Below are 25029 nucleotides of genomic sequence, written 5' to 3' on the forward strand. Positions count from 1 at the left end.
TCTCACAGCTTTGCGCATGTCTTTCAGGGTCACCGTGTTTGTGTAGCCTGTTGCCCCCAAACTCGAAATCTGGGAAAGTTTCGCCCATAATTGTTTTAATCAATTAAACCACGTAATTACGTATTACTAATATACATACATCGGGTTTGCTTGACTTCCGTCGCGTCTGGAGAGCATTTTCTTCAGCTGACAAGCAAGATACAGCAGAGGGACGACACAAAGAGGACTGGAACATAATGCAGCGGAAGGTCCGCGGGAGACAGTGGCGGCATACTATGGATTATAAAACTCTGTTCTGCGCAATATCAACGCCTAGGCGAGCCAGCGTAGGAACATTTGGCCTATAAGATCGACAAGGTCTCTAGCCCGCTGCAGTTATAGCCCATGTCTGCTCGTAGGGTCTAAAACTAGCACAGAGCAGCTTAACAATATCTCATGGACACTTTAACGGCTATTTAAGGCCTAAGTGAGCATCTGGCCTTGAAAGAGGCTACGGTCTTGATTAATCCCCCCCATGGTCAAGGCCAAATGCAGATGGCCTCAACGAGGCTCCAAATTATCGCTTGACTGTTCAGTGTTAGCAAACAAGTGTCTTGTTCAAATCAAAGCATGAGGTAGTGCTCCACGCGGCCGGATGAACATCCGGCGCATAGTGCTAAAGCGGTTCCCCCAAAAGGACATGACCTCGACTATCCTCCAGACCAATTAATGGAATCACGCGGCTTGAATGTGCACTGTAGGGCATTTATAACATTTTAAATAGTCTACATATACATATCTTCTGTCCCCCGCTTAGTTGCATTTCAGGGCTGCGGGCATTCCCCGCGTGGCCGGTAACGGCTTGCAACTCTCAATGAGCTTCTTTGAGCGTTCTTAGGCATTTTAAAAGCAGGATTCTCTGGCCTTTAGAAAGTTCTGAGGTTCCAGCCAGCGCTTAGTATCACACAGGGCAGTCAGAAGCGGCAACATTAGCGCCAACATAATGGCAGCGGCAACAACTGCAACGGTGGATGCAGCAACAGGTACCATCCACAAGGCCAGACTATGCACGAGCCCTGTAAAAACCACGCTCTAAGCAGCGCAAGTCATATTCGTGGCCAAAGTTTACTGCGAAGATTGAACAGCATTTTCAGGTTGGTTGTACGAACTCAAATCATCTTGACAGTTGCAAGGGCTCATTCCCTATACACGAAATACAACCAAAAGCAGCACCTAAGATTAATGTGGAACTCCAGATCCCTGGTCATTCGCGCTTGTGGAACACAAGAGCAAACCTTATTTAAGAATGCCCTGTCGCATCGTTGCCAGCAACTCTACGGCGGCGTTCAAAACTTCTCGTGGAGTCGCATTTTCTAAATTACATATTTTAGTAAGTGGCACCAAAACCAAAAGTCACAAGACGCAGCAGCAGACCAGCGCGCTCAAACCCAGACTGTAGTTGAAACAGCCGTAAAGGCTGCTGACTTAAAGGCTGCGGAATGGTGACAACAGCTGAAGGGAACGGCAAAAGCGACAGCAAGAATAGAGCCTACAGCAACAGAATTATTAGTCACAGCAGCAACAACAGCAGCAACAACAACAAAAGCAAACTCCGCAGCAGCAATAACAGCCACGGCAGCGGCAAGAACAACCGCAGCAGCAACAACAACCACAGCAACAGCAGCAGTAGCAGCAGCTGCAGCATAAAACCCAGGTGCATGATGGGCTGCAGAAAAGTATCAAGCATGGAAGCTGTTCCGGGTAGTTAACAAAATAGCATACCCACATTTAAACTATATATGTGCGTAAGGACGGGAAAAACCGGAGCGCTGGAAGTTTCTGAACTCTGTGTGCCAAGTCCACCAAGATTTGGTGACGATCGTTCGCTCGTAGGAAGGAGAATTTTTCTTCACGCTTTTGGGCCAGGGGTCGCGAAAAGACTACAATACTCTCTGTTGCTCGTATAAATCCCAGCCTTCTCAAGTTATGTTTTCTGTTTAAGTCACGAGACCAAGGCAGCTCAGCACGATGACATGAAATATGCCAAAGTTGGGTGGACACGGGAAAACGTTTTCGATTCAAGCTGGGCTTCGCTTATCATAACTGGCGCAGTATCCTTCAAGGTTTAGGAGGTGTTTGCCCACGATGCAGTTTGCTCGCCAATTCCTCGGTTGTAGCCTCTCTCAGAGGTGAAATAGCAATTTGGAGGCCATTTTTCAAGCTTGTATGCAGCGTTATTGCATTTCATTCAATTAGGAAAAGAGAGTTGGAGAGACAGGTCATATGCGACCATGGTATCCATCACAATGCAAGCACTCCAACATGTCAAATGGAAACTCAAAGCAGCCTTTGGTGAATAAAACAAATAGCTTTATTTAATCTTCTCGTGAGCAGATCTGACTTGGTTCAGTTCAACTTGTGAAATCAGCGACTCACGAACTGATCAGGTGTCGCTCTCAGGAAGAACGAAACAACGAAGGCTTGCAGCAAGGCGATATTCAACATCCTCCCATTGTTATCCTTTTTTCTTTATCTTTTGTCTAAACATTTTATATGTTATTTTTAAGCCTTTTTCAGTGGAACTTCGGCCGTTTTTAGCTGCAAGATTGCCAGTCACCGGACGAAGGCTGCAGCCGACAGGTGAGCCACTGCCACTATCTCCCGCCCACATTACGATCCTGCGATAAAATTTAATGTCTTATTTTATTTAATCAAAGACTCTAGATTTTATTCCTTTTGCTTTGTGTCCCTCCAAATTATTCTTAAGCGTCGTTTGAGAAAGGGACCAGACGCGACAAACCAGCAACAGGAGCAAACAGCAAGAAGGAACGTAACAGCAAAAGTAAACTAGCTCCAGCTGATGCCCTAAATTGACTACCAGAACCAGCATAAAGATCATCCGCAGAATCATACGCAGCGTCAGAGCGCCTTCTTTGCTCTATCTGCACTCCAACTGTTCGTGACTTTGGGGTTGTCTTGGGGTTTACTGATGAGAATGCGCAGCAATCACTAAAGGCGTAGCCCAGCAGCCACGAAACCAAAAGCCTGCACACTGGTCGAAATTGCCTTTTATCTACTTAAAATGGAAGAAAATAGCCTCTTCAATTCATTTTACTCGTCTGAACGAGAAGCATCAAGGCTCGACACCGCCCTTTACGCTCTATACCCTGGCAATGATTTGCCTCATCCAGTGAGAGAAGAAGAAAGGATAGAGTAAATTCTAAACCTAGAACTATGAGCCCTAAGCCTAAAGACGTAAAGCCCCTAAATTTGACACTTTACACGTGACCATCTACCCAATAACGTAAATCCCCTGTGCCTTTTGTACTACCCTAAATTCTGAAGCCTATGCAGCCAACCCATACCGCGTGCTGGGTTAGTCGAAACCCCTACATGTACAATATCAATAAGACGCTTGCCACTGAATTTCAGTTCCTACTTTTTTCTCAGGAAGGAGCTCCGCTTGTCATATGTGGAGAAAGAGGAAAAAACCTTCTCCTGCCTTCAGCTTGTTAAGGAATATATGGGACAACATAAACCGAACTTCCAGCAACTAGCTAGGAACAAAGCTCCTCAGCACGTAAACCCTACGCTAGAGACCCGCACACAGTGCCCAGCATCCTGATGGGTGCAGCAAATTCCCCAAAACCCAAGCCCTATGTCCACAAATTTAGAAAAGTGAATCCTGAGTGCAATTTAAAGAAGCAGGAATATATGGGTGCCTCTGTATGGTTATTCTTGTACATATGCCCCAACAGCTCAGCTTCTATGGTTGATAAGAGACGAAGCTCACTGTCTTGCCGGCTTCTGCTTGTAGATTCAGAGCTAATGATATGGAGCACACAGTTGTACTTGTCATTCAGGGTATGAGGGAGGATGACGTGCTGGTGTGCTTATTTCACCAGCTGTGGGCGGGCTGCTACAACGCTGCTCTTTCTCTGCCTGCGTCTGTCCCTTTCTCTTCTTTACCTGCAAAACAAGTGCAAAAGTTAATCCAGCATGGTGTTGAACCCTTCAGGTTCTCCAAGCACACCATGCATGATATTGACCACGCAATCAAAGTGTTTGCGGTCAGACACGCCCTACAATGCAGGCCTGAAAACCTAAACCCTGAAGCCCAAGATCCGGCGTCAAGCCTTGCACATTGCAATCCTCATTATGGGCGTGCAGTCTCTTGGTCTATGCTGCTGTACTTCAGAGCAAGACTCCGCACCATACTGAGGATGTTCTCCCGCTGAGAGGACCCGTAGGTGCGTTTGCTGCTGCTGTTGCTTTTTCTTTCGGCCTCATACTATTTGTGGAGTTGTTGCTCTTCGTCTTTCGCTATATCTCTACTCCCTTCTCTTCGTCTCCAGACCGGAAAAGCAGCAACACTAAGGGTTCTGTTCACGGAACGTCGCGCGATGAGGCCTCCCAGAAAGGGTCATTGTACGAGCCACCTTCAAAGAGTTCCTTGCAAACAGCGTGCCTCTCAAAGGCAGATCTAGAAGTGGAAAAGGTCAAACATACAACAACAAGTGAACAAAAGGGCCAAGGGCCACAGCGGGGGCCTACGAAAAGCTGCTCTATGGGGGCGCCAAGAGGGGACCTACGTGGCGAACCACAAGGCGCCGCTCGAGGGGCACCACAGAGATCGTCCTAGATTGTCTCTGGGAGAACGTTTGCAGGACTTTCCATAGGCTTAAATATGGTTATGTTTCAAAGCTAGGGGTGCAGGCTCTAAGGCTCCTAGTTATGCGGCCGGAGGAACGTAGGGCTGAGGGTGTGAAGTCTGGGGTGTAGAGTTCCGGGCCTCCGGTGCCACTACCGACTATGGATATGGAGATGCTTGTGCACTGTAAATTGTTCACAACTACTGTCTGGGAGAGACGGGTGTAGGCAGTAATGGAAGAAGTACAGCGGCGAATAACTTTACCACTAGAGAATGCAAAAAGGACACTCACACGCGCAAATAATCAAACCAAATAGAGGCGTACAAATGCAAATGCACAGACAGCAAAATTCGAGTGAACAATCAGGAGAACCTTGACCAACAAATATACCAGAAGCAGGTGCAAATGTGAACGCAGCATTGGGTAGTGGAGATCCAGCACAGCAAAGTGTACACAAGAAGTAAAATAGCCTCTGCATTGCTTCTATGATTTTCTGTGTCAACCACGAATCGTATGTGACGTTTATGAGTCTTTTGGACAGTGAGCGAATCTTGACCGAATTCTCTAATAAAGCGGAGTTATCTGCTATGTAGGTTCAAATTTCTCATTCAAGAATTTTTACTATCCTAATTAGCAACAAGTCCTTTGTACTTTCCTTTGCCCCTTTGTGTTTGTGCGTTCACTTGCAGCCTGTTGATGTGTGAGTGCAGTGGAGTCCCTACGTATGCAGGGAATATAGCAACAAACAAATCATCCTTCTATATAGATAGGCAAGCAAACAGCTGAAAAAATAAGCGCATATACTGGCAAGCGAACATATATACGAGGGCGTGCTGTCAAACGGAGGAGTTGGCAAGAAGGCAAGCAGGCAAAGGGACCATTTAAATTTAACAAGCAGAGCTTCACGTTAATTTATTGCCACGAATTTTGACCTAAACAACACGAGCGGCAACTAGTCAAACAGCCAGAGAATAACTGAGCTTCTAGCTTGACAACCAGCGGAAACGCCAGCATAAAAGACGTCCGCCACAGCAGCGCCGGACGCAGTCGATATGGCAGTATCGGCTATAACGGCAAACGTGTCAGCAATAGCAGCAAAAGTAACAACGGCATGGAGCTGAAAGCTTCTAAGGGACGGCAATAGCTGCAAAGCTGCAGAGAGGGCCGCGAAGAGCGGGAAGACAAGAAATTAACGATAGCGTAACAATATAAATGCGTATTTCAAAGCAAAGTTAAGTCAATACAATAAAAAAAATGGGTAGAAGGCAAATCTACGAACATGCGGAAAAGCTCGGCAATCTGCATAGACAGAAATACTCGAAGAAAAAACACTGCGATAAAGGCCAGAAAAGAGGGCTGCACAAAACTCCCATTACGGTTGCTGCTTCCACTTGAGCTCCGGCCCTTTCTGCCGCTTCTCGCTGCTTAGAGTTCAAGTAAGCGGCTCATCCTTGACCACCTTTGAAACAGATTGAAGCCAACAGACCAAAGCTGTGGCAGAAGCAGCCGGCTGCAGCGACCGCCAAAAGCAATAGCAGCATATGCAGCGAGAAAACCATACAGCAGCAGCATCACCTGCAACTGTCAGAGCAGTGGGATCAAAGGTATTTGGTCAGAGTATCATTTCTGCCCATTGAACACCACCGAATTCTGCAGCTGCAGCAGCACCACAAGCCACGCATTTTGAATCAGCAGCCCTTGTAGGCGTGCGCTGTATGCTTATTAGCCATGTGATTGCGGCTTCTGCAACTGTATTTGCTTGGCTATGTCAATTAGCTTGTTGATTTCTCTGTGAAGTTTAATACCCTCCTTCGTGTTCTGCAGCATCTTGAGGGGCCACTCCTTGTCTAGTTTGCTGCAGCCCAGTTTCCATTCTTTGTCAAGCACGTACACCTGAAAGGGGCCCTCCCTCTCCACTTTTGTGTTCCGTATCAGTGCTGCCACTTCCGCTGCAGGAAAATTGTCCACTCGCAGTTCCCCGCGCTCTTTCAGCTGCTCCAGGTGCTTGCGCAAACGCTCAGCGCGCACTGGTGTGGAAGGACGCTCTGCCGCTGCTCCTGCTGGTCCTATCGCTCCTGCCACTCCTGAAGCTCCAGAAGGCGTTTGCGATGATGAGGATGGTGATATTGATAGAGATGGAAAGGGCCCTGCTGCCACTAAATCAGTGGCGGTTGTGGGCTGCTGCAAGCGGAAAGGGGCCCGGCGCGAGGGGTGAGGCAGCTGTGGGGTAAGGGCGCTGCGGCTGATACTGCTGCTGCTGCTTGCTGTTGATAGACCCGAGCATACATGCGTGCTGCTACTGCTCGCTTCGTGTGGCTTTGCCTCATGAAATGCCGCCTGTTTCTGCTGCGGTACCGTCGTTGAGGCTTCTGCTGCTGCTGCAGCTGCCAAGGGGACACTATGATTGCCCGCAGTCTCCCAGCGTGCTTGCTGCTGCAACTGCCTGTCAGGCATCTGCAGCTGCTGCTGCTCCTGATTAGCTGCTCCGCAGATCTGTATCAAAGAAGCCTGTGAGTTTTTTCGCAGCAACATGGCGCGACGAGAAGCCTCTGCAGCCTGCTTCCCGGCAGGAGACAACCGTCCACTAGCAGCAGTCAAATAATTTTTGTCACACGCTGAAACGCTGTAGCCATTACCATAAATAGCAGAGGCAACAACTGGAGACATAGTTGGCTCTTCAGTTGGGGTCTCCACAGGAACTTCCATAGGAACTGCACTGGAATCCCCATTGGAAGCCCGTTTGGGTGTACCAGGAAGAGCCAATTCAGAGGCTCCAGAAAGAGTTTCATCGAGCGCTCTGAAGGGCTGAGTGGACGTTTCTAAAGTAGAAGTAGAGGAGGCCCCAACTGCCCTGTTGGAGTGCCCTTCGGCACAAGCATTATTGCAGGGGTCGTGTCTCTGGCCTGCAGGATCCTCATGCACCGGATTTACAGAGACAGGCTGCCGTTGCACGTGCTGCTGTCTGCTGGCTTCGGGCAACTTAACCTCTGGTGAATCCTGCTGCTGCTGCTGCTGCTGCCCATTGACAGATACGGGAAAAAGTGGCTGGCTGCTGCTACGCCTGCTTATCGGACGAGCTTCTGCTGCTGCTGCTGCTGCCCCTGCTGCATTCGCTGCAGCGGCTTCTGCTTCTGCAGAAAGGTGAACGCCAAAAAAGGTCCGGGGCTTCTCGACCAGGAGCTGCGGCTGTACGTTCTGCTGTTGCTGCGATTGGTATTCTTGTTGCTGTTGTGTCTGGCGCGGCACCATCTGGTGCCTTTGTTGTTGTTGTTGTTGCAGCTGTTTCTGCTTACTAAAAGTTAAAAATCTCTGCTGAAGCCTCCTTGGGGACTCTGCTCTAGTGGTGGCGTACGTGCCAGTCGGAGGTCCATGGGGTGCTGGAAGGTGCTTCCGCTGCAGCAGTGGCTCATGCTGCTGCTGTTGCAGTTGGTATTGCTGCTGCTGCCTTTGGTGCAAACCGCACACAGTCGGTTGCTGTAGCGCGCAGTATGCATGCAAGTTTGCTGTGGACGGGGAGGAGGAAGGCGCAGGTTGCCCCGGTAGCTCCTGCTGGACGCCCAAGTGCTGCAGTTGCTGCCGATGCAAGAAATGCGGGCGCATCGGCTCTTCTTGGGCATTGCGCTGCTGCAACTGGTGCGGAGAGTGGCTGAAGCCATGTAGCAGCGAAGCAGCACGCTGCAGCTGCGTCTCGTGTTGCTGCTGCACCCGCACCTGGTGCACCTGCTGCTCTTGATGCTGCTGTTCATGCAGCTGCTGCTCAAGCAATTGTTTTTGTTGCAGCTGCTGCCTACGAGGGGTCCTTATGCTGCATCCTGGAGGCCCGTTAGTAAGGAGGGCATTGAGACTCTGTGCCACACAGGAAACAAGGGCTCCAGCTGGGGGCCCAACTGTGGAAACCGCAGTTGCAGCAGCAACATCTACTACTGTTGCAGCAATCTCTACTGCAGCGACAGCAGCGGAAGTGCCGGCAGTAGAATGGCCGGCATGATACCCTCTAGGACTGCTAGACGCACAGCTTGGCGGCGGGTGCACCTGCTGAGCGTCGTCCTTTGACACTGGCGAAGCGCAGAGACTCTGCTGCTGATATTGCTTCTTTTGTTGCTGGTACAGCTGTTTTGGCTCCTGTTGCATTGACACCACTGAAGCCATTGCTGGATTTGTCATACCAACAGCACGCTGATGCTGTTCTTGCGTCTGTTTGTGACCTTCTTGGTCTCGATTCTCCTCCGCAGTTTCTTGGTCTGCCGTGGAAGTTGCGATGCAAGGCACCGCATCAGCAGCATCAGGAGAAGTAGCGGCAGAAAGCACATTCCCAGCAGCTTGCCCGGTAGATAAGGTCTCACAGTGGCCACCTGTTGTGACGGTTGTAGGGTTACTGTTGCTAGAGTTACTCTCTTTATCGCTCCCGCGGCATTGCCCAAAGCTGTGCTCTGCTTCCCGTGAAATAGCAGCAGCAGCAGGGGCAAAAGAAAAGCCGGGCTCAAGCTGTGCTGTGCCGGTGGCACCGCCGAGTAGCGGCAAAGTTGGTGGTTCTGGCTCCTCCAGGTGTCTGCGCAGCTTCTTGGGTTGCATGCTTTGCAATACACTTGCTGAGGTGGGGATTTTCAACTCTGTATCTGCCCAGCTCGCCGGACAGGGCAGAAATTCACTTCCAGCCGTTCCTGCCGATGCTACTTTGCCTGCCGGCGCCGGTGCTGCTGGTGCTGTTGATGCTGCTGCTGAGGCGCCGAGGGGCTCCGTCCCGCAGGAAACGAAAGACATGGGTCGGTTAACTGCGCCTCCAAGATTCTTCCTTCGCTGCTGGTGATCTTGCTGTTTCTGCTGCGGCTGCTGCTGCTGCTCTTCAGCTGGTTTGTTGCGGTCTGGTTTGTAGGATGGTGCAGGAAATAGGTCAGGGCCCTCCCATTCGTCCGCAGCATTTGCTGCTCCAATTATTCTTAGAGCAGTTGCTGCTGCTCTGAGCTTCACTTGCCATACTACCTCAGGTGGCGATGCTGCTGCAGCCTTTAGCTGCACTTGCGCACTTCCTTTCTCCACCATCTCTTTAGTGGGAAGCATCATCGCTGTTGCTGCAGGTATACTAGTATCAGCACCAGCGGCCGCAGCAGCATCGGCTGCCGGGGAAATAGCAGAATTAATTTCTCCTGCCGCTGCTACTGCTGAGGGCAATGGCGCAGCTCGAGGGCAGCATGATGGTACCGCTTCTGCATTTCCTTCAACTGTCTTGCGTACCACCATGTTAGCAGCACCAGCGCCAGAACCTGCTGCTACTCTGGCTGCAGCAGCACCCTCTCGAAGTAGCGTTGAATTGGTGTTGGAACCCCTGTTGTAGCAGCAGCTGCTGCTGCTGCTACTGCAGCTAAATATCAGGGATCTGGGCGATAAGGAACTTCCCACGCAGCATGGCCCTGATGTAGTGCCGTCCACAGAGAAGTGAGGCAGCGCGTGCGACGAGCTGCTGCCATTGTTGCTGCTGCAGCTGCAGACACTTCCGCCACTGCGGTTGCTGCCACTGCTGCTGTATCCAGGGGTTCCAGGGGTGGAAAAGTTGTAGCCTCCTGCCGCTGCGGAGCTGTTGTTTCTGCTGGAACTCTTGCCACCGCTGCTGTTGCTGTTGCTTCCAATGCCAATGCAAGGGGTGGTGAGACCAGCGGTGTCACTTGTCCCACGAAGCACCGGTAGACGCTGTTTCTGGTGATCTTGTGACTGTTGCATGTGCTGCTGCTTGGTGGTTTGCTGTTGCTTCGGCTGCTGCTCCTGGTGGGACTGCTGTTCCTGAAGCTGCTGCACTTGGAACTGTTGCTGCAGTCGTGTCTGTTTCTGTGTGATTTGGGAGTAAACAAGCCCCTCATATGCCGCCTTCTGCTGCCTCTTCTGCGCTCCCTGCCGCTGCGGCTGCCGCTGTTGTTGCTGGCCCTTCTGCGACTTGCGGTTCCTGTAGCAGCATCGCAGAAGCAGCGATAAAGAAAGCGCCTCTGCTGCGGCGGGGATGCAGCTACACTGCGGCGCTTCAGTGCTTACCTGCTCCATCCGAAAGCAGGTAGACATTTGCTTCCGAAGGAGACGAGTTTCCATAGCTTCTGTTTTGCTTTTGCAGGCGCAGCACCAGCTGCTGCTGGCACCGCTGCCCTGTTTGCTGAAGCTGCAGGAATAGGGGATGGTGAACTGCCTGCCGCAGTTGCTGCTGCCTCAGGGCTGAAGTTGACAGAGGGAGAGAACTGCGTGGCGTCGACTTCAGGTAGGCTCAACAACATGGCTGGAATCTTGCTGCTGCTACAGCTGGTGCTCGTGGGAGACGCTCGCTGCTGCTGCTTCAACTGCTGATGCTGCCCTTGTTACTGTGAGAAATATTGCTGTTAGCTCTGGTCTGACTAAAACACCGTCCCAAAGCCGGCTTTTAGCTGAGGAGCACTGCTTTTACGGGTGCAATGCCGTTGGTGTTGTGGACGATGCATGGAAGGAAAAGCAGCCTTCTTGCTTAATTTTTACAATCAAATTTTATGTGTGAGTCTAAGACAAGTGTAAAGGGAGTGAGAACTGCACACACTCCATGAGTAGCCCCAAAATGATGCATCAGCCCTGTCGTTTATCGTGCCAATCAACCAAGTAGCGAAAGCAGAGCCAAAACCCCGCGGTGTGCAGCCTAGTGCAGAGTGTTTAGCAGCTTAGCAGTGCACAGAGAAAAGCACGATCTCTATTCCGGCTGCTCCCTCTGATGTGCACAGGTTTGTCCGTGGCATTGTCCAGAGCGGTCACGCGCAAACGAACGCGTAGTGGGCAGGAAAAGGGGAAAGCGGTCAAAATAGAAAATATTAAGAGACAAAAAGTCTAAAATAAAGGTAGGGGAATCGGCAAAAACTCGTTTCTTCTTTCTTATTAGTTCGCTTATTGTTGTTTCCCTCATGTGTTCGGGAAAGCCGCTGCTGCCGACGAGCCCCAGCTCCAAGAAGTGACCCTCAGAATGGCCAGAGGGCATAAAAAGTTTAACGAGAGTTTTTCATTGCATATCTTTCGTTTATTCAAAGTTTGTAATATTTGCGTCTTTGCTTTTTTTCCTGCTCTTCTGCAGTTGCAGCGCCTGCAGGTACAGGCGACGCGCAACTCCACTACAGAGAGGAGAGCTCCAAAACTAGTGTGTCTCTGTGCTAACAACTGCTTGATGTATCTCCTCCTGTTCAATTGTTTTTTTGTTATTCCCGCAGTCTTTTCTTCCCTCGAAAGGCAACTCTTATGGGTATGTGCACCTCAGTGTGCTAACTTTCGTTACTGTATGTCTGGATGGATGTAAGCACTTACACATGAATGTACCCAAAAAAATATATATGCACGTTCCTTCATATCATATACTCTTTTGTAATCACGAAGCAGATGAAAACTTCTTTGCACAATTAGAGTACCAAAGGACAACTTAAACAAGTGCCAAGCATGCCCCATTTGATTTAAGATAAATTGAGGAAGCCCCTAGATTCTACCATAAGTGAACCGTTTCATCTGTAGGAACAGATCCCTCTTTTAAGCACTCTGCATCACTCCGGGGACGCCTAAGGATACCATACTGCAGTGTCAACAGTAGTGCGCGAGCTGCCCTTTCGTAGAAACCGACAGGTTTGCACACATGCACACAGTGCTGATCTACTCCAAAAGAGTGAAATTTTGCAACATGCAGGATGCTTTCATGGAAGCATCTCCCCGATTCCCCCGATTGGCTAGCTGTAGCTCCGGCGCAGCATTCCGGGGTGGAACACCGCCTCCTGCGGTTGTTCCATTTTGGCAACCAGTCTTCGCTCATTCAGTTTCCCTCATACCTGGGCCGGAGAAAACAACCCTAAACAGCAATTGCCCCCGCATATCACGTAAACTCTGAGGCAGGATCGCCTCTGTCTTCTCGCGACGAAAACACCAAAAGGGGCATGTACGGGACTGAGAACAACTGCGTTGCATGTGCTCTCTGTGCGCTTTCTTCCCGCTTTTCCAGGCGAAGTAATAGCGCAGGCAAAAATACCGTCGATCCCAAGACTGACAAGTTCACCGGAAGGTAGACACCCTGTCCATTTGCCAGTACAGGCGTGCTGCATCCAACAGTTGCAATATTTGTTGGCCACAAGAGCGGCACTCACAAACAGTCTATCTTCTTGAGGGGGTTGGAGGCTGCTTCCCTTCTTCCTCGCCGATTCCGGCTAAACTACTTACCTAGAGGGAACTCTACTGCTTCATGGAGTAGCGATGACTTCCCCCTTTCTTGAAGAAGTACTACGTCTTCCAAACTCCCGTGCCTCTTCTGAGCTCCGCTACGCACTCACCCTCTTACTCGCAGACAAGAATGGGGGCAGTGCCGTAGTCAGCTGCTGCACTAAATACGGCAAATTGAAGAATAAGAGAGTGCTAATTTTCACATGTCGTTGTCACAAAGGTGAGAACTGCATTGTAGCTAAGATTGGTAACTACTTGGCGTACAGTTGGAGTTGGAACACCATCGCGAGGTGTTTCGTATGCAGGCATTGTCAAATTGTTATAGTAGCAGATTTCTTCCCCGGTGGAATAGTTGTTCAAACAACTGTTTGACAAGCAAAGGTGGATATTTTCGTGCGCTTAAAATGCTTGGAGTGACTCTTTGCGGGAAGAACGCTCTTCACTGCATAATGCATGTACACTGGCGAATACACCAGGAGACGGTAAACCTACCTACATCCGTCATTGCAAATATTCTCGAAGGTGTACAGAAGTACTCCCTCGTGCCCTTCGGGGGCTCTTTTCTGTCACTACTCAAAAACATTTGAATCCTACCTATACGGTTCCATACATTTCACGTCGTTTTTTTTGCTCCATATACATTCGCATTTGTCCATAGGTTAATGAATGAGCACTCCATCAATCGACAAAAACGTGTCGGCATGTAACCGAAGCGCTAGCATCAAATAACAACAACGACTCCTAAAATGCAAATTTCTGTTCAGAAATTCGCAATCGCTGATTAGGCAACCAGCTACTGCTGCTTCTGCTGCCGCTGCCCACTTCCCATTTCACATCCCACATGAGAACAAGTCTCCAATTCGAGCAGCAGCTGCTGGAGCAAGGGAGCAACCAGCAGTTCTAGGTATGGCTGCCGCAACAATCGCAACGGCAGCGTCGGGCACTGCCACAACAGTATGAGATATAGCAGCATGCGCCGCAGTTTCAGGATGCATGGACCCTAAATACTTCGAGCGTGTCTATGATTCGCGAGAGGCGAGCCGCAGACAACCGAATAAGAGAAGGAATATGAGCTTTGGCCTCATCAGGCGTTCGAGGCAGCAGGTTAACCAACAACGCCAGCTCGAACTGCTGCAAGTCGCCCTCGCGCTCTAAATGCCTGCGGCAGCGTCAACGGCAGCAATAACGGCAGCAGTCAGCTAGCAATGAACTGTCCAATGAAGCCACGCACACTGTCACGCAAACCAGCAGCAAAAGCAGCGGCAGTACAGCATCAGTACACACAGGTATTACCACCATCAGCATCACCAGTATCAACAGCAAAATTAGCAACAGTAACACCAACCCGACCAAGTGCAGCAGCAACACCGAAGTGGCTTCGATTTTACTTGCGGATTTCGACAACTGCCGTTCTGACAGTCATTTTTCCAAAGCGGGAGGCGTATTCATAAGAGGCTTTAATCAGGCTGTATGTAGAGCACAAATAGTCGCAGCACACAAACGTTGCTGCTGTTGCTGCAGGTGTTCCCGCAAGTGTTGCCGCTGCGGGAGCAACTACGGGGCTGATGTGCAGCTAACAGAAACATTTATAGGCTCGAAAGGAACAAAAGAAACTGCTGGTGCCGCCCTTGCCACCATTTGCGTAATTGCCACCACTGCAGTTGCCGTTGCGGGAAAATTTGCTCACTTGTGGGCTTCTGCGGGTCTTGCGACGGAGAGGCGGAGCTGATCGCCCAGAATAAGTTGAAGCTCACAAAGATTCAAACACTTGGCGTTTTTAAATTCTACACGCACGTAAAAAAGCCCCGAACCATCAACCGTAAAGTCCCAAAAAAGTGTCAGAATCCTTCTGGAAAGAAGCAATCAATATCACCTGCATTGTTGAAATACCGAAAGTTTATAGCCTCTCAACAAACCCCTGATAATGAACCTAGCACGTTGATATTTCTCATCATGCTGAGAGTTACATGGCAGCAATTTAAGAGCAAATCGTTCACCCTGTATACTACTGCAGAACTTTAATCATCTTTATTATTTTACTTGGCGTGGCGTCACCACTACTACTTGTTATCACCTGGACCCAAATCGCCAGCGAGAGACTCGGGCACTGAAGCCTCCATCTTCGGCCAGCACCATCAACCTATCACGTAGGCCTCTCCCGTTACTTTCGCTGCAGGTGCCGCTTCTGTTATTGCTGCATATGTTGTTGATGCTGCTGTTGCTCTTCGCGCTGGGGCCGTTGATGGTGCGAGTGTCGTAGTTCGTGGCGCTATCGCACGCTTCGCTGATTCTTCCGGCACTCGCCTGTTACGTGTAATGTTCCTGAAACTCCTATCCCTCCATCTCGTGATGCAGATGACGCCAATGCGGGTGCTGGCTGCGACGACTCCGGCTCTTTGGTGATCTCCTGGTGCTAGTAGTTGCACACTTGTTGCTGTGGTGAGGCAATGGATTGACGAGCAGTCGTCAAAAGTGAGCAACCACGAAGATATCGTAGAGCTCGATGGGCTGGTCAGCGAATCAAGCGTATATTATGAGCTGAAGTTGAGGAATTTTGACCAAGGTGTGAGCAGAGACCTGGTGGCAGCGGTCCCCTCTACTAGAGGCGGGACACATTTGGCAAACAAAGCTGAGATCCATTAAGCGTTAATTTCAATTCTTTTCGAAGAAGAGAAAAAACAGTCAAGCGTTAGTACAGGTTAGGCGGCTTCAAGCATTGCCATGGGGCTGCATGCCGCATAAGAAATACAGTTTACACACCTGTCTGTATGTTGAAGCAAATAACGTCAGTGTTTTTATGGCCGTTATTTTGTACACTTGCAGTGAAATACACGGATAGTGTTGACGAATGAGACTTGGTCGTACGGTACCGCTACATGGCATGACAACCGTGATACCAGGAGAATGCAGCTCACCAACGTACTGCACCGTCGCTTGAAGGTTACTGCACCCTTTCCGTCAAAAATCAAACAGACTTGGAAGTTTTGGAAGACTGCTGTACAGCGTTCCTGTAATTGTAAAATGCTACCGCTGATGGCGCATGGGGAATTCCCCTCCGAGGTTGCGACCCGGAACTTCCACATGAAGCCTGTACTATGAGCCTAATATTGGTAAGAACACGCGAAATATTCTTTCATTTCTCTGTGGAAAGCCGGTAAAGGAGTGCAGCCTTATTAGAGAGTTGCCTCAAAGTGCTCCGTGTGCTTTCGTCTCCTTTGTCAACACACTTGGATAATAAGAAAGGGAAGCACGTATCAACAACGTGACACACAAGGAGTCAAATAAACGGCAGTGCGAGCTTTCAGGAAAACCGCGCACTCGAGTACTTCTGGCTGCTAGATGTAGTTAAACAGGAGGGGCATCATAATAGTGAAGAGCCAGTGGCAAGAGTTTTAATCCCCCATCTGTAGTTTATGCCGTGTAGTGTTGTGAAACTCCTTAAGATCTGAGTATAGTGTTTACAGTACGCAAGGCTATGGCATCAGTAAAATATTTTGGATCAGGCTGCACAAATATGCCCATGAGATGTAGCGGCTGTGGACCGTATTGCTCGATTGTTGGGGGAGTGCATCGCTTCACCATTATCGTGGTCTCCACCGAACGGCCCAGTTGTTGGAGAGGATTCACCGTTTTGAAAAAAGCGATTCAGCCGAGGGGCCTGAATCATTACGAATTGTACGGATGCATCAGCACAGGTCACCAGCAATGCAGCTTCGCGCTTCTCATAAAGCCCACTTGAGAGGCCCAGGAGGCTTGAAGAGTCATCCCAGTTCCTCAAATGAGTCCAGGCAGGTCTCCGGGGCCCCGACCCTCCGTATGCGCTGGACTTTGGGGGGTCAGCTGGTTCCTGAGGTCTCTAGAGATGTTTAGGACTGCTTAATGCCCCCAACTGTCCTGATTTGAGTTCTGTATTTACTATCCAGTTTAGAATCTATAGACAAGACCTGGGTGTCGTACCACGGTTTAATCTGGGGGGCGCCACAGTGGGTTCTATGCTAATCAATCGCGCAGAGGCCCTCAGAGCGTCGAGGGTGGAACACTTGGCAGCAACTTAGCAGCAGCACGAACACAAAGCTTTCATCGCTAGCAGCACTATGCGCTGCCCCTTTGGTAGCTCCACGTGCCGCACACAGGGCGATGGGAGGTGTCACAACAACAGTGGGGTCTGCTCAACGTTAGTGCCTCACGCTTTTCAGTGGACCGCGCCAGCTTTTCCTAGGCGCTTACCCATGTTTAATACCATCATTTTTTGATCCTTGTGCAGACCCTCGTCACGGGCTGAGTGACAGACCAATGAAAAATAGAACACCAAAGCAGTGTGGCTTGACCCCTCGTGGGCTGCACCGGGGCTGTGGGGCACTTAGAGTGCGCCAACTTAGCATGTTGTCGATCATTATTTTTACGCCAGCGACTCAGCCGCTTGAAGTTTATGCAAATTGTGAAAACGAAGAAGTTGAATGAAGCTGTATCAAATTTCGGGTTGGCGAGCCAAGTTCACGTTGAGGAGGCCGGACAGCTGAAGCAACCAGACAAACACTCTTCGGGTTTTTCCTTGCAGTAACTGATGGCCACTTGCAAATATGGGGAAAATTCTGTCAATGTTTTTATTTGTTCAAAGCCACACTCAAACAAATGAGGACACCTAGACATAGCTGTGCTGCTTTCACCCTCGGTGGCGGTAACTTCCGCAGGAAGAGTAGAGGGTCAGCGTCAACAGCAAGCCTGCGAAGAGAAGCTTGATGCATGATGGATGTTGTGTTTTGTTTTTTAGTTTGTATGTGCAGGCACGCAAATAGCTGCCATGTGTTGACCGTTGCATGCTGACTTGAAAATCAGTATTTGGTCATTCAGCGGACTTATGTATTTGGCACACGTGCTGTTATTTCATTGTATGCATTGGCAGTGCGGTTCTACTTATATCGCAGTCTTTTTGTTGTTTTTCTTGCCCTCGGATACCCAGTTTGCTGTGCATTGCTTCTTGTGAGCCACCACTCATTGTATTTTGTAAGAAGCGTGGAGATTTGTGGCGTTTCAACGACCCTCTGTTTTGAATGCTGGGGCTGTTTCTTCACTCCAGGTGTTCTTGGGTAGAGGGACAAAACAATGAAGTCGGGGACACGAACAGGTGTTTTAGCCTTCCTCATGTGGCTGTACTCACTGCTGTCCTCTGATGTACATCCGAATCTGCTTTTCAACTTTTCCAGCATCATGGGCTAGATAGTTATCTTGCTTCTGCTTCCAACGAAGTCTGGGCATTATTGTAATCTTTTGCGTAGCTGATATATCATGTGCGTAGTCTGTATGTTGAAATTTGCATATATGCTTCGTGGTTTTGTTTTCAGCAGGTGGACTCATCATGCAGTGAGGCTGCCACAAATGTCCAAGCTTGAAGAGATGGCATCATGTGCCTTCTTCGTATTAGTTAAGAGTTCTCATTATTCTGAGCATTGTGAGTAATCATAAACGTTTTCATGGTATCGGTTCAGTGACTGTGTGCTTTTCCAGTGTCTTCATTTTTTGTCCGTTCGTGATGTCGGCTCTCAAATTAAGTAGCCCACACGTTCGTAGATGCCCACAAATTTTAATTCCGCGCAGACGAGATGTGTTCCTGGAAAGGCAAACTTCGCCTGCTTTATATTTGGGGGTATATCAATTGGCTTCTTGTCGAGGAACGGTGTCGCAGCCAGGAGAACATGGCTGTATGTAGCGTTTCTCTAGAGGGAGTCGTACAGTTGATTCATAGGAAGCTGTCTTGGTCGGTACATCAGTGGGCAATCAATTTTTTTGGCCAGTAATGACTGTAGTTGGGCGTGTCCAGTCTTTGTTAGTGGCGATACGGATGGTCAGCGATGCTGTTACTTCACATCACTCCAGTGGTGGGTCCCACAGCTTGTCACGAGTCGTACTTAGTTGCAGCTGATAGGTTAGGAGGGTACCAGTTGAATCGATTGTGTGACTCACTGTAAAGTTGGGTGGTCATGGTTGAATATCTAGGTCTGTTGCGTTAGTGGGCTAATCAGTGGTCTCCAGTACTGCTAAATGTGAAGTAACAAGTTTTAGAATACAAGAAGTACGGGGCTGTGTTAGTGACGTTGTGTGCACTCGTGCCACCCGTATTTCGTAAATACTGCAAGCTGTACAGTTAGTTATAAGGCAGTTATAAGGCATCCGAGGTCTTGTGAGGAAGAATGAATTGAACTACTCCGTTGCCATCAACGGGGACGGGTCTTAGGTTGATGCTGAGTGGGGCAGATGCAGCGAGCCGGCATGGCCCAGAAGAGATTCTGTAAAGAGGTCGAAGGATCTCTATGGTTACATTCGAACTGCGTGAGCAGTAGAAGACGCGATTCACGTCTAGGGATGTTGTGTGCGCCCTTCATGGTTAACCGGCAGTGCATGGTCACTCGTAGAGGTTGAAGAGCGATCACGGTGAGGGTGGCAGACGACCGTGTTTGGAAACTAGCAGTGGGAACTTGCCAGATATGAGGTATTCTATTTGATGGAGACTAGCGGTTAGCGAAAGCTGATTCATTGCTTGTCGTGTGTAGTGGTCTTATCTGAGCTGTTTCCCTGGATTAGTGAGGCTGCAACGGTGTGCTGGGTGTGTAACGTTCTGCTCTCGTACTTCCTTTACCTCGACGGGGTTACTGACGGAAGCGTTATTTAATTTTATGTGTAATGCAAAGAAGTTAATTCAGAACCGATTGGGGCGGCACTTGAGAAAGAGGGCTGTGGCTCTTACCGCCGGTGGCCGCTGACGCTGAGGGGTCCCGCAGCCTATCACCACGGGCGTCAGTCTTCGTGTTTTGGTGTTGATGCTGCTTGCTGGTTTCTCCGAGTGGTTTATCAATCATTTATTGTATTTACAATCAATTGACACGCCTCTAGACATTAGTTGGATTCACGAGCACATATCTCCATAACTAACAGCTCAAACCCTTAAAGACCGCTGCGCCGCGCAGGTGACCTGTTGCCCGTCAGCGTCAGCAGTAGGCGCCAGCAATAGAGTGTTGCAGCGCCAGACATTATAAATGGTAGCGTTAACAATGATGTTGTGGGTTTTTTGTCCTTTTGTTTCCCACATTTTGCTTCTTGTGAAGCAGTGGGCCGAACGGGCGCAGCAGTGCGTGTGAGATGCTTTGTGAGCAGGTATCGTCTGCTCCAAACCAAGAGGACTACTGGTCTGTTTCCACTCAAGATATTTTTGGTCTTTCTCAGCAGTTTCATCAGCCAGTGAAGGCCACAGGTGTCCTGTCGGCGGCCGTAGCGACTGGCGGCTCTTGGCCACATCGCGAACAGCATCTGATTCCCGTCGGAGTTAGTATATTTTGCATTTATTCCTTGGACACAATAGTATATCACCGTGCGAAGCTACTTTTCGCGCACGTTATATAGCACAGATGAACCATTTACAAAAAATACAAAATACATGCCTGAGTATACTTGCGTTCGGCACCCTGCTGTAATTCCTGCGGTCGCAACAAATCAAGCGCCTCACCGCTGCGGAAGTATCGCCACGGCGCCACCTGACACGTTCAGTCCAGTAACCTCGCAGTATCTGATTTACTGCCTTCTTGTCGCTACATCGGGAGCAGCCTCATTGGAAGTAGGAGCAACTGGAGCAGCAGCAACTGCAATACAAGCAGGAACGGTAACATTGACAACAACAGAGGCAGCTGTAAGTCAATGTTTATCTCTTCCTCACCTCGGAATAGCTCGTTGTGCTATGGAAGTTAGCGGGGAACTGACAACGACTGGCGCGCTGCTGCTGCATCAGTTCTCCACACCAGCAAAACAGCTGGGGCCTTCCGCTTCGCAAAAAAAACAAGAGTGGGTCAAAAGGGCAGGCCAGAGGCTGCAGTAGTATGATGGATACCGAAGCATCTCCAGGTGGGTCTCGTAGAAACCATGTTTTTGAATAAAACTGACCGACCCGCCGCCGAACACATTTGTTTCCTGCCCAGCCTACACAGCCTGCCGCATCGGCAGTCCCGCACTGGCTCGTTCGTTTCCATTGTAAATCAGCCCTTAAACCTGACTCCAAATGTATGTGGTTTTAGATTTGCAACAACCATGCTTGCCAACTAGCGACTACTCTCCCTCGTTGAAGAAAGCTCCCGTATTCCAAAGCGCCCTGCAGTGCTCTGTGCCCCCACATCATGCGATGGACTCGTCGGCGACGGAAGCGCCACTCTCCCCCTCAACGTCTCAAGAGGTAGCCCTGGTATCTATGTCGATGGACAGCCAGGGAGGAACAATGGGGGCACTTCAAGAATCTGACTGCCCGCAAACCCCAATAGCCCCTTCGAAGGAGGGGAGCCCACAGGCCGATAGCAGCATCCGCATCACTCCCAAAGGCACAAAAGCTCAACTGCAGCCAATGGTGCAGCAACAGGCTAAGTCGAAGGAGGAACTGGAGTCTGCAGTTTCAAGCAAACCTGCTGCCTCTACGTTTTGTCTGTCAGCCAACGCACCGCCGTACACACCGCAGTCCACAGCAGCCAAGGAGACACTCAGAGCGGGAGCCACTGCAAAGCCAGACGCTGTAATAGCCACCTCTGCGTCGGGATCCAGTCATCCTTCCGTTTCCCCTGGAGTTAGCCGACAGCGTCAGGACAGTTTGCAGCTGTGTGATTCTGGTTCTGCTCCCGTTAATAAAGCCTCTTCCGCTCCAACTGAGACTCGAGCACTTCGGCAAGCAGACCCCGCAGCAATTGGTTCTGCAGGCGCAATTCAGGCACAACCAGACACCGTCAGCAACAATCGGAAGATAGTGAAGCCAAATTCACATTCATCAACAGTCAGTGTTCCACTCAAGTTCTGCAAGTTTCTTATAGGCGAAGACGTGGCAGGTTTCCTTGTTGGTCGAAAGGGAGTTGGTAAGCAGACGCGCAGGCTTCCCAGGGCAGGCTCTCTGCGGTTTGCTGTTTAAAGAACTTAAGGGCTTGAAGTTTGAGACGTCCACCAGATGTGCTGCAAGTAGCTGTGTCAGGCGTGTGTTACGATGGGTTTTTTGATGGCGCTGAGTTGGCCAGCACCTGTGAATGTGGGACTGATTGTGGGTGCATGCGTCTAACCTGTATTTGAACATTCCAGTGTTCATGCACATTTGGAGATGCGTATATGCGTACATGTGTGGGTGCAAGTGCACATAGTGCCAGGCACAAACGTAAAGGCAGTTGATTTTTTATGGGTTCGCTTTAGGCATTGAGGAATTCCAAACCCGAAATGGCCCAGGGCTGAAGGTTAGTGTGTCAAAGAGAGGCGAACTATTCCCTTGCTTGCTAGAACGCACGGCGACTGCTGTGGGTGTCGGTGACGGAGTGGAGCGTGCTCTTTTGGAAGTTTCCAAGGTGGCACTCGACAGAGCAATGCATAAGGAGGAAGAAAGACGCATAGACAATGGCAAGAAAATATGCAAGCCCAAGGTGAATGAACAAGGGTCTCCCAGCCAGCTTTCCGCCACCGCCCCAGCTTTCTTCAGCTCCTCCATTTAAATACAAGTATTTATGTGAAGTCAGCTCCTGCAATTATCTCCACAAGGGCAACATGCATGGCGACCTTTGCATTTGCAGGGGTGCTTTAAACTGGTCGTGCCCGATTCCGCGTTGACCCACATCTTCACGCCGGACTCTGAGGGGCGTGTGCCGGTGGTGGAAGTCGGTAGGCGTTTCCTTCAGAGTTTGATTGCACCTGAAAAATTTCGACAGGGCCGGCCATACTGCTTGGGTTGCTGCTGCTGTAATGCGCGCCCAAATTGTGAATAGCGCTTAATGTACTTGCTGCCTCAAGACAACTAGTGAGTTGTGGCTCGACTCTTGTGTCTGTGTGCGTTGTGGTCACAGCGAAGAAACACGGGGTAGAGATTCTATCTTCGGCAGAGGGTGGTCATTTACACAACAAGATGCACCACTTAGGGATGAAGGTGCCAAGCTTTACCCTGTGCAGCGTCTGCATTCAGTTGTGAATATTACAGCTTGTCTACAGAACATGCGGCAACGGTCTCCTATTAGCATGCGCTTGCGACTGAAATATTAGTTGTCATGCCTGTCTATTGCATTTCGATCCATGCAATTTAATGTGCGCTTACGGCTTTTCCCAGGAAACCGTCTTGCAGGTAATTGGCAACGCGGACTTGGTGCCAAGGGCCGTAGTGGACTTGTCGTTACTGTATCAAGGAGACCCTTCTTTGCCTTCATCTCTCCACCTCAATTACTCCCACGCTCATTTTGTTGCAGCGCCTCCTCCCCCGCCCACTCCTCCGCCATCCCCAGCTCTCAGCAGCTCCTGTAGCAACCGCATGCCTCCCTACTTTGCACACCCCGCAGGGCTGCTGCATTTGGCCAGCGGGTGCCAGCAGCAATTTGTACATTCGAACGGCTGGAGCTCTACACCTCAAGCGGCGGCGCCTCTCCTCCACGCGTTGAGGGCGTCTGGAAGCTCCCAGACATCCATGCTCTGCATGCCGTCAACGTTGAGCAGTACGGACAACTCGGTAGTGGCTTCGTCACAAACTGAACGGCTCATGGGATCGCAGGTGCAAGGATTTCAGGGCCAGGACCCGGCACCGTATGCCATGTCTAGCTCAGCCACTATGGACTATCAGGGAGGGCGACACAATAACGAAAAGGCCGCCCACAGTGCATCATCCCTAACGGATGATGGACTTGTAGCGGAGCTTAAGCAACGGCTAGGGGCGGCTGTGGTGGCCGCTGCAGCAGCTAATGCGGCAGCTGCACAGTCTCAACCATGCTTTCTCAGTCCGGATTCCCAGTCGGCGGTGTGGAGCCAGCAACAGCAGTTCCATGAACCACAGCAACACCTGGTTACCGGCGACTGCCAAGACTTGCAGCTTCTCAATCAGTTGTGTGCGACTTATCCGCGTCAAGCTCTTACGTCAAGGGAGCAGCAACAACATATCACTCCTTTGCAGAATGGGCAATCGGGGCTGCTCCAGCAGCTTGATGAGCTACAACAGTCCCGACTGCAGCAGCAGATGCCACAGGCCCCACACCAGCATCCACATCAGCTCAATTCCAGCCACGCTGAAGACCTCAGCGCATTGCGTTCGTTCGCACCCTCATCGTCTCAGCTGAGCTTGCAGCAGCTGCAGAGTCAGCTGCAGTTGCAGCTACAAATGTTGCAGCTGCAACAGAACGGTGGCGTGCACCTCAGAGAAAATGGGCTTGTTGACAGCGCTGCACTGCGTGTGACAAGTGAACGAACTGACGAACAGAAAAAGCCGGTGCTGTTACCGCAGCATCTTCAGCGGCTGCAACAATACTTGCAGCAGCAGCTTCAGCAGAACCCGCAGCAAACTCAAAGTCTCCAGTCAGGTCAACTTTACAGCGCTCCTGATCACGGGGATATGCTATCCATTCAGTTGCAGGCACAGCCGCAGGTACATGCGACGCCGTTGCAGGACCAGCATCATCCACTAGATTGGCCTGAGTCAAGGCGTGAACGGCTACAGGAGCTGAGGCAGTTGCATGATGTGACTTTGGTTGGCCCAACGCCTGGTGATGCTGGCAATCCGAAGCGGTGTGGAACCGAACTGCCGCAGCATCAGTCTAATGAAGATTCACTCGAACTGCTATCTCCAGTGCCACCTCCTTACTGGGCGCAGATTTCGCAGCAGCAGCAGGCGCATCAATCTCAGCAGCAAAATGACTGGAGGTTGCCCATAGGGTCGTCTCAGTGTAGTCCCTCTGCCACCTCGCCTGACCTTTCCCTACAGCTACCCCAGCAACCATCTGCATCCCTGCTCGCAGACGTGCATCCAAATTTTAACGGAACCCTTTCTGTTCACCAGCCACCAGTCGCCACCTCTGCGCTGAATCAGTCAGCAGCAGAGGGGTGCCTTCAGCCTGTGGGCTTGCCGTTCGCCCAGACTGAGGAAAGAAGATGCGACCCGCTTGCTGTGCGCAAACTCTTAGAGGAGCTTCTCAAAATCATGAGCCCCACCACAGGACGCGAGGCCCCAATTGCCCAATGCAGCGGCTCACAGCTGACTGCTTTTACGCAGACGGCCAAAGCAACGCCAGCGGAAGGTGCCGCAGCGGATATCCCGAAAATGACAACTACACAGGAGCCAGCAGTGCTTCCTGCAGAAGTGTGTCTTTCTAGGAAGAAAACCGCATATCCCCTGTGCTCACTCTTGGAGGGTTGCAAAGTGCCTCGTTACAGTCTTGATAAGGAATGTTTGTGA

The 25029-nt window shown here is 50.3% G+C and overlaps 3 protein-coding genes across 3 annotated transcripts; 1 reads left to right on the forward strand and 2 right to left on the reverse strand.

The window, feature by feature from the left end:
* Positions 1 to 6353: 6353 nt before the first annotated feature.
* Positions 6354 to 10885, reverse strand: ETH_00012235 (uncharacterized protein; the record flags this gene model as incomplete). The annotated part of the gene is made up of 2 exons (XM_013375449.1): positions 6354 to 10566; positions 10653 to 10885. 2 exons carry the CDS (start codon positions 10883 to 10885, stop codon positions 6354 to 6356), a joined length of 4446 nt encoding a protein of 1481 aa, XP_013230903.1.
* A 2920-nt stretch (positions 10886 to 13805) lies between these two features.
* ETH_00012240 (DNA-directed RNA polymerase II, putative) lies at positions 13806 to 14941 on the reverse strand (the record flags this gene model as incomplete). Its single annotated transcript, XM_013375450.1, has 4 exons — positions 13806 to 13980; positions 14210 to 14287; positions 14509 to 14605; positions 14896 to 14941. The coding sequence occupies 4 exons, from the start codon at positions 14939 to 14941 to the stop codon at positions 13806 to 13808; spliced, it is 396 nt and encodes a 131-aa protein (XP_013230904.1).
* A 5924-nt stretch (positions 14942 to 20865) lies between these two features.
* ETH_00012245 (uncharacterized protein) lies at positions 20866 to 25029 on the forward strand (the record flags this gene model as incomplete). Its single annotated transcript, XM_013375451.1, has 5 exons — positions 20866 to 21700; positions 22026 to 22249; positions 22397 to 22484; positions 22667 to 22746; positions 22924 to 25029. The coding sequence occupies 5 exons, from the start codon at positions 20866 to 20868 to the stop codon at positions 25027 to 25029; spliced, it is 3333 nt and encodes a 1110-aa protein (XP_013230905.1).

Source organism: Eimeria tenella, genomic scaffold (genome assembly GCF_000499545.2).
Source record: "Eimeria tenella Houghton genomic scaffold, Eth_scaff28, whole genome shotgun sequence".
NCBI lineage: Eukaryota > Apicomplexa > Conoidasida > Eucoccidiorida > Eimeriidae > Eimeria > Eimeria tenella.